The sequence below is a fragment of the Lontra canadensis genome, unplaced genomic scaffold (assembly GCF_010015895.1).
Source record: "Lontra canadensis isolate GAN:19392208 unplaced genomic scaffold, GSC_riverotter_1.0 scaffold16, whole genome shotgun sequence".
In the NCBI taxonomy this organism is placed as follows: domain Eukaryota; kingdom Metazoa; phylum Chordata; class Mammalia; order Carnivora; family Mustelidae; genus Lontra; species Lontra canadensis.
In genome coordinates this window covers 3473345-3486605 of record NW_022631010.1, presented here as the reverse complement: position 1 = coordinate 3486605, position 13261 = coordinate 3473345, and the positions used below count along the sequence as shown (strand labels likewise).

At 47.1% G+C, this 13261-nt stretch overlaps 1 protein-coding gene across 3 annotated transcripts in view; it reads left to right on the top strand.

Annotated features, from left to right (window-relative positions):
• TTLL9 (tubulin tyrosine ligase like 9) overlaps window positions 1-11344 on the top strand; it is a 40068-nt gene extending 28724 nt beyond the window's left edge. Inside the window, exons 10-14 of one of the 3 annotated variants that reach the window (XM_032858927.1) lie at window positions 3283-3341; window positions 4150-4275; window positions 5711-5824; window positions 7074-7198; window positions 11187-11344. In XM_032858927.1, the coding sequence (XP_032714818.1) occupies window positions 3283-3341; window positions 4150-4275; window positions 5711-5824; window positions 7074-7198; window positions 11187-11263 (501 nt within the window). In that variant the 3' untranslated portion in view covers window positions 11264-11344. Of the gene's footprint in view, window positions 1-3282; window positions 3342-4149; window positions 4347-5710; window positions 5825-7073; window positions 7199-11186 lie in introns of those variants that run through there. The other 2 variants (XM_032858926.1, XR_004382854.1) reach the window with 2 other exon arrangements.
• Window positions 11345-13261: the final 1917 nt, after the last annotated feature.

Genomic DNA, 13261 nt, shown 5'->3' with positions numbered 1-13261 from the left:
GTACAAAAACGGAGATGAAACTAGGTTACCTGCATGTGGGAGAGAAGGAATGGAAGGTGTTGGGTCTGCTGAGCTGCTGGTGTGGGCAGCCCAGCCAATGCTTCTAGCCAATGCTCCTAGCCAATTCCCGCCTCTCGCCTTAGTTTTGTCTCTCGATTACGGGTCTGTCTGAGCTACTGTCTGTACGTTGCCCACATGCTGGAATGGGAGTGGGCCCTCCTGGCAATTTCCTAAGAATTTCCCCCCTATCTTTCCAACTTCAGCATTTCTAGAATGTTTGTTTCATTTTGTAATTCCAACAAGCATTTACCATATCCAAGTTAACATCTATTTTAGGTTCATTTTTTGGACTCCATGTGTTTGGTTAAGATTAAATCATGCACGTAAAGCACTTAGGACAGAGCCGAACCCAGCATGAGTGCTCAGCACACGTTAGCCAACCGCTCTCCCCTATTTATAAATGTTTGTGTATCTCTGGGGTCGTGGGGCCTTAATAAGCAAATCCCAGCCTCCTCCAGGACTGCTTTCTAGTGAACGAGTTTTGCTGTTTGTGCAGTGAGTGAACATACATTATTTTCGACAATGTCTTTTCATTGCTTTTAATTTTTAAATGTTAAAATATTTAAAACATATAGAAAAATAAAGAAAAGACTCTCCAAGAAATCCAGGCACCCATCATCCAGATTTGACAGATGTTGATACTTTGCCACATTTGCTTCTATTACACACCCAGCTTTTAAAACAATGAAGCAACTTTGGGGGCACCTGGGTGGCTCAGGCAGTTAAGTGACTGACACTTGGTTTCAGCTCAGGTCAGGTTGTGATCTCAGTTCATGGGATTGAGCCCCACGTCAGGCTACACACTTAGCACAGAGTCCGCTTGGGCCACTCCCCCCTGCTCTCTCTCTCTCTCAAATAAGTAAACACCTCTTTTAAAAAGATAAAATAAAATAATAAAGCAACTTTGGATCACAAAATAATAAGACCCATTTTAACCTGACCTTAAATATATATATTTACATTTTTATATATAGTTCATACAGTTATTCCAATATTATATGCATATATATACATAAACACACAAAATACAAGAATAACCACCTCAACACTGTAATAATAAATAGAAATAAGTTAAACTACCCTTGCGGAATGGTAAAGCATCTGTATGAAATTGTTACATGGAGGTCAATTGAACTGTCTTGGAAGGGCATCCAAGATAGACTATTAAGTGAATAACAACATGCAGGGATAGAACCGGTAGGTTTATGATCCTGATTTGGCTTTTACGGAAGGATGTTTCTGTCTAGAAGAAAGTAAGAAAGGATATACACTAATTTATTAATTCTGCAAACCATGGAAGATTAGGATCAGGTCAGGAACTTTTATTTCCAACTTCACATGTTTTCCTGTATTATTTTTTACAACCATTATATAGTTCTTTAATAATAAAAATAATAAAACACTTAAAGAGTATAGCTTTCACAATACAAGTAGTATAGCTTTTTAAAGACAAATCAGAAAATTCGGGAAATGTACAAAAAGGGGGGGGGGTGAGGAGAAAAGGTTCTCTAGTCATGTTTTCTTCAGACAACTACTAACCCTTCCAATGTATTTCTTCCCAGGTTCATTTGTATGGCTTTTTCTTGTTGTTGTTTGTAGTTTATGAAGGAGTGATCCCATCATATAAACATAACTGTTTTTCACTAAACGTGTCAGTATTTTCCTTGTAGAATTTTTTATTAGTTATAAAATATTCCACGGAGTGGATTTACTGGTTTACTAATCCTCCATGCTATAGGCATTTGGAAATATTCAGTTTCCTCCAGTTATATAGAATGTCACCAAGAAACATACTTTTTATAAATCTTTTACTATATTTAAAATTTTTCCTTCAGATGACATTGCAGAAGTGTAACTGCTGGGTCAAGGGCTTATGGCTAGATTCTTTTCCAGAAGCTTCTTTTGTATTTTTACTCTTCCATTGACAAGGCCCTTTTTATCCCTGCTCTCCAGTTCTGAAGACAACCATTTTAAAAAGACATTTCCAGGGGTGCCTGGGTGGCTCAGTCGTTAAGTATCTGCCTTTGGCTCAGGTCCTAATCCCAGGCTCCTGGGATCGGGCTCCCTGCTCAGCGGAAAGCCTGCTTTTCCCTCTCCCACTCCCCTTGCTTGTGTTCTCTCTCTCACTGTGTCTTTCTCTGTCAAATAAATAAATAAAATATATTTTTTTAAAAAGACATTTCTGAAACAACTGGCACATGTAGGTGAAGTATATATGGGCATTCATTATACTTGCAATGATTCTGTGAGTTTTGAGTTTTTCCAAATAAAAAGGTTAATACATAGGTAACCGACTTAATGGGGAAGCAGGGTTTTTTCTTAAAATTTGCATTTCATCCAATTGTATTTTTGTCCCATTTACATGCCTTTAAAATTGGGTATCTTTTATTACTGGAAACTTCAGGCATTTTCCCAGATGGTCTTTTGCCAGTTATGTCTCCTCTGGTGTGTTCGTATCCCTCTATCTACTCATCTCTTAGGGCTATAAATTTTTATTGTTAACAATTTATGTGGGATTTTCTTGTGACAAAAAACATTAGCCTGTCATAGTTGCTACAAATCTTGTCTCTAGTCATGCTTGCTTTTCATTCTTGCCTTGGTAATCTGATCATTTTTATGTTTACATAGTTGGTCCATCCACTGACTTCCTCTTGATTTCTATCGTCATTTCTTTTTTTTTTTTTTAATATTTTATTTATTTATTTGAGAGAGAGAGAGAGAGTGAGAGAGCATGAGAGGGGAGGTCAGAGGGAGAAGCAGATTCCCCATGGAGCTGGAAGCCTGACGTGGACTTGATCCTAGGACTCCGGGATCATAACCTGAGGCAGTCGCTTAACCAACTGAGCCACCCAGGTGCCCCTCTATCGTCATCTCTAAGCTAAAAAAAAAATTTCCTGCTGAAAGATTTTATAATGAATCAGTTCCACTTCTCTACAGATTGGTTTCGATGGTTTGCTTACTCTCTCTCGTTTTCTCCACCTCTGTACCTGACTTGTTCAGAGGTTAAGTGACTTGTTCAGGGATGGCATCCAGCAAAGATGCTGGCAGTATTTGAACCCAGGCCCATCTGATTCCAAGGCCCACATCGGTGCTGTCTGGGCTGTTTGGTAGCCTTCCTCTTCAATGGCCAAGAACAAGTCTTTGTTTGATCTCTGGCATGGGATGTGGGACAGGGTTTGTCCTTCTTGTTCACACGAGTCCTTGACCATAAACCTCTCCTAGATGTTCACCTCACCAATGTTGCTGTGCAAAAGACATCTCCTGACTACCACCCCAAGAAGGTGAGGAAGCCGGGCTTCTGCCCTCCAGGTCCAGACTTTTAGGACCAGGTAGCGGTGGGGAAGTGGGGTGCCAAGGAGCCCGGGACAGGCCTATGTTGGGCTCATAGTTCCCCAGTGAGGTCAGGACCACCCTTCCCACTTACAGGGCCCAGGGCAGGAGTATGGATGGAGACCCCCACATCACGTGTTTAAATAGTTAATTTACGACTCAAAGAAACACACCTTAAAACAAAATGTGTTCTACCCTCCTACCTTGACAAGTGTATTCCCATCTATCTTTCCATCTCTCCATCTCCCTGTCATCTATCTACCTATCATCCACCTGTCCATCCGTCTAATAACCTGCAAGGCGAGGTTCAAATTTAGAATTCTCAGAGTTCCCAGAGTTAAGAGCCAGAACAGTGGGGCACAGAGAGAACTGCCCCCCTGCTCACACCTGCTCCCTTCCTTTCCCTCCCCCAGCTCCATCCCGCACGGTGGGGGTTGCCTGCATGCACACACTCCCATTTTCCCAAAAGCAGTAACCTGTTGCTCATCTTTGGGCCTTGGGCACACACATGATCAGTGCAGTCTGTCCCCAGGAAGGCAGGCCCGGGGAAGAAGTGTGTGCAGGGTGTTTGAGCAATGACTTATGGGGTCCTGGGTATCCTGGAGGCACAGGCCCAGGGCAGGCACCCCCTCCCTGGCCCAGCATGCCGTAGTTTTGCCTCATAAGAGGGAATGTTTGAGGGTCCCAGAAGGCCGGGTCCTGGTTAATTGAGGCTCCTTCTCCCTCCCCCAACCCTGACCCGGGCACTTTGGGCCCCAGGGCTGCAAGTGGATGCTCCAGCGCTTCCGTCAGTACCTCGCGTCCAAGCACGGGCCCGAGGCGGTGGAGACACTCTTCAGCGATATGGACAACATCTTTGTCAAGAGCCTGCAGAGCGTGCAGAAGGTGATCATCAGTGACAAGCACTGCTTTGAGCTGTACGGCTATGACATCCTCATAGACCAGACCCTCAAACCGTAAGTGGGTAGCCTCGCGGCCCGGAGGGGGCAGATGTGGTACACACGCCGTATCTGGGTTTGATCTCTGCCACTTCCTTGTGGTGTGCCTCAGTCTGCCCATCTCTAAAATGGGCATTGTGCTTATAGCATTAGTATGAGGAATGACTGATGTACTGTCTATAGAGCACTGAACCCCATGCCTGGCACAGCAGACCTTTCCAGAACATCTGCTGAGTCAGGGATCCTTCCCTAGTATTGGGCAAGAAACTTCTTTGTAAGCCCTGCTGTTTTCAGGATACAAAGTGTCACGTAAGGGAATAGTTACCATGTCACTTCCTGCTAAGAATTTGGTGCCCTCCCACAGTGCCCACGGAGGGGTTTGAACTGATGAGGAAATAAGCCTGAGGTGCCAGGGACCATAGTGATGGCCCTTATGTGATACAAAAGGACCCAGGAGCCCAGTGGGGTTGTTCAGATGCTTGAGGCCATGCAGTAAGTCAAAGACAGAGCCAGACCCTGGGTCATCATTTCTGGGCCAGCACTGAGACTCCTGGAGCCAGCCCCTTCACCGGGGGCTATATGGTATGGACAGGGTCTCAGAGGCAGGAGCTAGAACCCTAGAATGAGGCCTACGTCAGATGCAGCTTCGAGAGAAACAGGGTTCTGGGGCAAGTCTCTCCTCTACACCCTGCAGCAGGACAGGGCGGGGGAAACGAGCTTGCGGGGGGCTGGGGGGCTGCATCTGCCACCAACCTGCTGGGTGAGCCCTTCCCTCTCTGGGCCCCAGGTTCCTGTCTGTAAACGACTGGGTTGCACAAAATCAGAGTTTGCAAGCTGGAGGCCCTTGGGCTGCTTTTGGCCCAGAGTTTGGACTTCAGATGATTTTTTATTTAACTACATTGACAATCTCTAAAAAAACAGGGAGACATTTACACAACAGTCTGGAGTTTTGCCTTTTCTGGAAAACCCAGAGGGTCTGCGGACTCTGGGCTCACACTCCCGCAGAGGGGCTCTGGCCAGCCTGCGCCAGTCTCCACCCCTCCCAGCTCCTGTCCCCTCTGCAGGCAGGCGTTCACTGGGAAAGAGGTCTTGTGCTCGGGGCTCTATTGGAAGAAGAGCAATAGGAGGGCGACAAGATCATTCCACCCCCTCCAGCTTGCCTCATTTAGGTACCACCTGGCCCCTGTGGGGATTTCGAGTTTGTGACCCTTATTTTCAAAAGGTTTTAGCCGCCGAGACCTTTCTCCTAGTGGAAAAATGGAAAGAGCGATCTTGGTTGAATTGAGGGTTGGGCCCACGCACACATGAAGTCTCTCTGCAAAATTCCAAGGGGCCCCATGGACCAGATAACCCTAAAGCCCTCCATTCCCATCCTTCCCCAGGTGGCTCCTGGAGGTCAATGCCTCCCCATCGCTGACAGCCAGCAGCCAGGAGGACTATGAGCTCAAGACCTGCCTCTTGGAAGACACCCTGCACGTGGTGGACATGGAGGCCAGGTGAGGGGCGGGGGGCAGCCTCGCTCAGGCACTTCTGTACATGACAGCTGGGGCTCCCAGCAAGGAAGACAGAGAACTCACAGCACTAGGACTTGAGCGGCATGTAAGGATGGCCTCGGTCTGCCTGCCATTTTATGGGTGGATAAACTGAGATGTCCACACATGGTTAGATCCTGGTCCAAGGATTCAGCCCTTCTGGGGCAGAGCAGGACCAACTACAGGCTTCTGAGATTCAGCCCAGCAGGATTTCCTCCACACTTCTTGACCATATGAGACCTTGGACTTCACCTGTCTGAGCCTCAGTTTCTTCATCTATAACAAGGGAAACATCATATTTACCTCTCAAGATTGCTAAATTAATTTACCAAGATTATTTATTGTAAAGTGCCTAGCTCACCATAAGTGTTCAGTAAGAGTCTATATATTGTTATAACAATGTGTATATAATGGGAAAATCCAAGAACGGACTTCAGGAATGGCTGAATCCAGGTGCTCCATTGATACTGGTTGGTCTGTCTACTCACTGGCTCGTTCTCTCTCTGTCTCACTCATTCCATTTCTCTCCTTTTCTTCCTCCCCACTCCCTGTCTCTTCCCTATGCATTAGCTTTTTCCCAATTATTCCAGCAAGTTGGAAAGCTCTCATTCTTATTGGTGGGGATTCTGTCACATGTCCACCTCTGAACCAATCATCGTGACTCTGATTAACTGGACCTACATCTCGTGCCCATCTCCCAGGGTGTCAGGATCAGCCCCCACCTGAGCCATGTGAGTGAGAGAGGAAGGAGTGGTTCTCACAGGAAAAGCCAAGTACTCTTAGGCTGAAAGAAGCTGAAATGGGTGCTAAGCAGGCAGAACCTCAAGTGTCCTCTATATCTACCTTCACTTATTCATTCAACAAACATTTGAGACCCTATACTGTTCAAGGACATGTACCATACCCTGGGGACACAGTAGAGGACACAACAGACCTAGTCCCTGCTTTCCTGAATTTTATGGCCTGAGAAGGACAGCAGACTTTAAGTATAAGTAGGTTCATGTTACTGAGGGCACAGGTGGGAGCCTGGGAACCGCATGGGAGATGACCACTCTGAGACCTGTATGGGCCCCCAGTAAATGGGTGGACAAAAGAAGGAATTCTGGCAGCCTGGGCACCAGTAGGGTGTGGGGAGGGAGCAGGGGACTGGCCTGGGTCTCCGGCCCCCAACAGGTGCACCTTCTCTACCCCTTTGTATCTCCTGCCCATCCAGGCTCACAGGAAGGGAGAAGAGAGTGGGAGGCTTTGACCTCATGTGGAATGATGGCCCTGTCAGCAGAGAAGAGGGGGCTCCTGACCTGTCTGGGATGGGGAACTTTGTGACCAACACACACCTTGGTATGTGGGGCTAGATGGGGAATGGGGACTGGGGATGGGTTAGGAGAGAAGCCAGGTAGTCTAAAGACAGCTTGGCACAATGGTTAGACTGTTTTCATTTGACCTACCATTTACCAGCTGTGTGACCTTGAGCAAGGGATATAACCTCTCTGTTCCTCATCTGTAAAATGGAGATTGAAGAGTTTTTACTCTCAATATACACCTAGAACACCACCTGGTACATAGGAAGAGATATTAATCTGTCAGGAGGTGGATTTCAAAAAGCTTATGTGGAAAACAACCAAAAAAAAAAAAAAAACCAGACTATGTTAAAAGAAATTAAAGACTTTAGGCCTTGACTTTATTCTTGATTTTTAAAAAATGAAAAATTTTCCTGATTATAAAAAGTATTCACTCATAGAATATTTGAAAACCCAAAGGAAGTAAACCATCCAGACATAACCAACTCTAACAATCTGTTGTATTTCCTTCCAGTGTTTAAAAAATTCATATATTCACAGTTTTTCTTTCACAAAATGGGTACTGGGCTGGAGTTTTGAGCCCCACTTTTCCATGTAGCATATTCCTTGTCATTCAATGATATTAATAAGAGCCTCTCTTCTGGAACACAAATTCAGAGCTAAATATTTTATATACACATACATTATTTCATTTTTAGGCAGCTTCTATCATTTTACAAATGGGGAAATTGTCTCCAGATCTTACATAACTTGCTGAGGGTCCCAGTTATAAATGGTGAGCCAGGACTTGAACCCTAGTTTCTCTTACTCTAAAACCTGAATGGTTGGCCACTAGAAAATCCTGTCCCTTACCACAGTTAAAAGTAAAATTACTATATGGCTGTAAAGTATTTCAGCTCGTATATGTGCCAAACTTACTAAATCCATTTCTTATAATTGAGCATTTGGCAGAATTCCAATTTTTTAGTTTTATAAATAATGCCATTCCGTGATGAGCATCCTCTCACATAAGGCTCAGCTGAAATTTCTGGCTGTTTCTTTAGGACAGATTCCTAGAAGTAGAATTACTGGGTCAGAGGGATGAACTTATTATAACTAAATTGCTTTCTAGAAAGATTACACAAATGTGCCTGCTCTGAATTAAAAAAAGAAAGGAAAAAAAAAAAAAAACCTTTGTCAACCTGATAGGCAAAAAGTTCCGATTCGTTTTATATGTACTGCGTTGATTATTGGTGAAGTTTCGGATTTTTCAATTTGTGTTTCTTCTTTTGTAAGCAGTCCATATTCTTTATGTATTTTTCAGTGCGCTGCTTTCTAAACTTAAAAAGGCCTTGGATATTAATATATTGATGATATTACCCCTCTGTCAAACTTAGGGTAAATATTTTCCTGAATTTATTTGTTTTTTAAATTTTATTTGTGGGTTTTTTTTTATTAGAAAAAGTTTTAAATCTTTTTTAGGGTTTGGTATGTTTTAGGATTGAGTTTGGCAGCAACCAACTGAAGAGCCAGCTAATAGTTACACAGAGAGGAGTGATCTATCTTGAGCCACAGGTCTTGGGGACGCCAGGCAGGGCTAACACAATGGATGTAAAATGCCCCCAGAGACCCAGCACTTTCCTCTTTCTGCTTTGCCACACTTTGCTTGTTGCCTCAAGGTTGCAAGATGGCTGCTCCTACTCCAGACACCGTGTCCTTGTCCCAGGCAGGAAGAAGCAGGAAGGCCCAAGGGCCAAGGATCTTCTTTCAAGTTTTGACTCTATTCCAAAAGAATAGAGTCAACCCTCCTGGGGCTGACATCTTACTGGCATGAACTGAGTTGTGTGGCCATGCCAGCTGCAAGGAAGTCTGGGATGTCAAGTAATTTGCTTGAGGAAGGTGGAGGAGAGGGCGTTTATGAAAAGCTTTTCTCCATCCGATTCCCTAGGGCCTGCGGCGTTATGTTGTTGGAAGAGGACTATCCAGGGCTCTCGAGCTTTGATGTGCATGTAATCATCCAGAAATCTTGTTAAAATGCGGATTATGATTCAGTAGGTCTGGAGTGGGGGCTTAAGATGCTGCATTTCTAACAAGCTCCCAGGTGGTGCTCTATTAGTTAACTGTTGTTATATAACAAACCAACTCTCCCCAAACCCAGAGGCTTAAAGCAACCGCTGTCTTATTTGCTGATCCTTCAGGTCTTGCCTGGGGTTACTCAGAGGGCTGCAGGCGCCTGGCAGATTCACTGAGAGCCAGTAGCCTAGAATAGCCTCGTGTGGTGGTTGAGACTGGCCGTCCGCTGGGCCTCTCTTTCCAGGAGGCCACTCGTCCTCCAGCAGTCCGGCCCCACACGGTAGTCTCAGAGTTCCGAGAAGGTGAGAGAAGTCCTAGGGAAGCCTCTTGAGGCCTAGGCTCGGAGGTCCTGCAGTATAGTGTCATTGTGCTGCCATCCACCCGTCAAAGCTGCTTCACCCCAGATTCACAGGGCCGGGAGGTAGCTCCCACCTTCAAACAGAGGAGCCGCAAAGCACCTTTTGCAGAGACACGTGCAGAGAGGAATGGAAGGGCTTGTTGTAGCCCATCTTTGCCAGTCACCTGCCTCAGATATGAATGCTGCTTGTCTCTGGACCCGGTCTGAGTGGCCAAGATGGAGAGAACCATGGTTCTCTCCATCTTGGCTGCCGGAGGACACCTGCAGGAGCTTTCAAAAATACTAATGCCCGCTGAAGGTAAAGGTACATTGGTCAGGCCATAAGTCTGCTTTATAGGTCCCAGGTGACTCTAAAGTGTAGCCTCGGTTGACAGCCACTGCTTTAGAAGTCTCTTAAGTAATTCCCAAGCCTCCAGTCGAGTGTCTGGATGGAGGGTAGTGAGTACAAGACGAGCTGGTTGGGGTGGGAAGAGCATGGACGAAGTGAGTTAGGGAAGAGTTGAGGGGTTTTGGGGTGAAAAGATCAGCAGGCAACTCAGAGATGAGTCTAGAACTCCAAAAACAGGTTTGCACTGGACATGAAGCTTTGGGAGTTATGAAAGAAGTGATTAAAGCTAGGGTTCTGTGGAACACACTTTGGCAAACCCTGGGGACACATATAGCAGGTCCCCACTGGTGGAAGCTTTGATGGCCAGTCAGTGCCTAGAAGGCAGGGATGGGGCGCAGGGCTGCTCAGAAAGATGGCAGGCACTTCCAGGTCAGTGTAGTGGTGGCCACAGCCATCTAGCCACTCAGCCAGCGTTGGTGAGCACCAGCCAAGGGCCTGGCACAACTAAATGACCATGGAGCTGTCTCGTGGACCCACTGCGAGGACAAGCACGAAGTGGGTGACACCGTCAATGTGCTGGGAGAGGAGGCATCTCAGAAGCTTGTGTTGGCCTCTCAAGCGGGGACCACCTGGGACACGCTTCCAGGAGCATAGGGGCTGCTCATGGGGAAAGTTGATCTCTAACCGCTTGTGCCTGTCCTATGGGCTGGGGAAGGGGATGAAGGTAGCGCCTCACCTGGTAGGGACCAGGCACTGTGCCAGCTTGCATGTGTTTCCTGCAAGTGCAGCCAAGAGGACAGGTCGTGTGGAGCTTTGGTTAAGAGCTTGGCCTCTGGTGCTACAGACCCTGGGTTCAAGTCTCAGTTCTGCTACTTTTGGTGTGATTTGGAGCACATTTAACTTTCCTGAACCTCAGTTTCTCTTTTATATATCATTCCTGTGAAGGCAGAACATGTGAATCCACATTCAGCACCGGGGTCAAAGTTAGCTGAAGTGAATGTTACATTTTGCTTTTGGTGAGCCTTATATCCACTCCTGAAAGCAGGTGTCCTGGGTTACGGATGAGAAAACTAAGCTGGAGGCGGGTCAATGACCTGCTCAAGGGCCACGGTGCGGAGGCAGTACGCAAACCAACCATAGGCCATCCAGGGCTGCACGGCTCCTGTAGGCCCTTCCTCCCTCCCTCCAGGTAGGGGGAGCACAGGCCCTACCCAGCCCCCCCAAGCCCATACCTCCACTATCAAATCCACTACCAAGGCCATCCCAGCCAACACTCCGATTCTCTTCTAGGCTGCGTCAATGACCGGAATAACCAGCTGAGGCAGCTGTTCCGCTCCCTTCAGAACCAGAAGAAAGCCTCCAGTTAGTCCTGGCTGCAGGGACAGCAACCCGACCAGGAGGTGCTCCCCCACAGTCTCCTCCCCACCCATTCCCAGCACAGTGGCACCTCCAAGCATTTACCTCCCTCCCTCTGGCCTGGCAGCAGCTTTGCACACTACCCACGCTACTGCCTGCTCTCTGCTTCTCTGGGTCCCCACCCTGGGCACCTCTGCACCCAGAGACAGCTAATCCCTGGGACTGGATGTGTTTTAACCTTGTGGGATTGGCATGGCTATTGGGCCCAGTGAGAACAGCTGCGGCAAGCCCTACTACTCCAGAGAGACCACATCTAATAAATGAGCACAGGCCTTACTTACTTGGAGTCACTGCACACTGGGCCCCGGCTCAGGGGATGCTGTTGGCTGAAGCCAAGTCCTCCCGGATTTGACCCTTTGATGTCTCAAAGGTTAAAACGATCCCTCAGGAGGAAGGATTCAGGGGCTAGGGAACTGGTCTTAAGGCTGACTTGCAAGCAGTTACTAGATTGTATTTACTGGGCTCTGGGGAAGGGCTGATTCTTAAGTACATCTTTGTCTCCTTTCAACACCCTGACCTGGTGTGTCAGGGAACTCATGGAGCTCCCCCAACCATCTGAAAACCAGTGGACCAGAACATCCCCATTTCTCAGATGGACAAGGTAAGGATCGGGAAGGCAGGGCTGCTTAGCAAGTGTCTTTGCAAAGGTGCACTCATCTGAGTCAGCTGGGTGATGCAGGTGCCTTCTGCGTCTTCCTGGGAGCTGAGCATTTTAAACCAGAAAGCCTTGGCTTGGCAGGAAAGGAGATGGCGTAGGGAGTTGGGCGAAAAGTCAAAAGTTCTGCATTTTCTCCATATTCCCCATTCCTAAGCCTCCTCTTGGTTTAAGAGAGATTGCCACAGGGCAGGCTGTGGGCGAACCGCTCCATGGGGGACCTATGGGACCCAGGTAGCACCTGTTGCAACTCTCCCTGCTGCTGCGTGACCGCTCTTGGGTTGCAAATAGCAGATTCTGACTGCCTAGAGAAGGGCTGGGTGTTTGGAAGGAAAAATACTGGCAAACCCCAGAAGTGAACCATCTAGACTTGGGAAGGCCAGAAGCCAAGCCACTCTGGGCCTCCTGCCTCCAGAGCGTGGGGACTTCCTTGCATCCTCGTGACAGAGGCAAGACCAGACAGCCCCAGACACAGGCTCCTCATTTCCAGGACAGCCAATCCGACTGGCTCTCCTTTGGCCTAGCCACCACCCTGCTAGACAGGCAGGCGTTAACGTTCAGATAGGAATCCTGGGCCAGGGACTGCAACAGCCATGTCCATGTGTCCTTGTCTTTCACCCTTGTGCTCCAACCCTGCAGCTTCTGTCTTTGGGACAGGTCAGGGGGGACGGGACACCATGAGGCAGTGTGTGCACACAGATGATTGGATTAGACCCCTCTGTTCACTTGCTTTTCTCGCTTACTACATCTTGGAACTTACTCGCAGGGAGTGCTTAGAGAGCTTCCTCATCTTGATGACAGTGTACCGTATTCCACTATCTGAAGCTATCCATTCCTTTAACTAGTCTACTATGGACAGACATCTAGCTTCCAATTCCATCTCCCCACTTTAGGGAAAGCACATGCTATTCTACTTAAACTCAAGATGCAAAATCAGGTATGGGCCAAATTTGGCTTATGTAAGGTGTATTGTTTGGCCAACACCCAAGTCTCTGAAAATCTCTGCATTAGCAATATTTGAAAGACAAAATTCAACTTAAAAATCCAAATTTCTAGCTCCTCTTGAAAACAACAACAAAAATAAAACATTAAGATCTGGCCATACCAGCCTATGTTCCTGAACCATTATGGGCTGGAGACAAGTGGGGTGAGGGGACCAGGTGAGGCCATTACCGTTGTTACTGCCTATCGAGTCCTGCCATCATTTCCCAACAGGAGCCACTGTCCCTTCGTAGGTGATGTCCTCAAGGCAATGTGCCCTCAATTAAGGACAAGATGAGGTAAAGAACAGAGC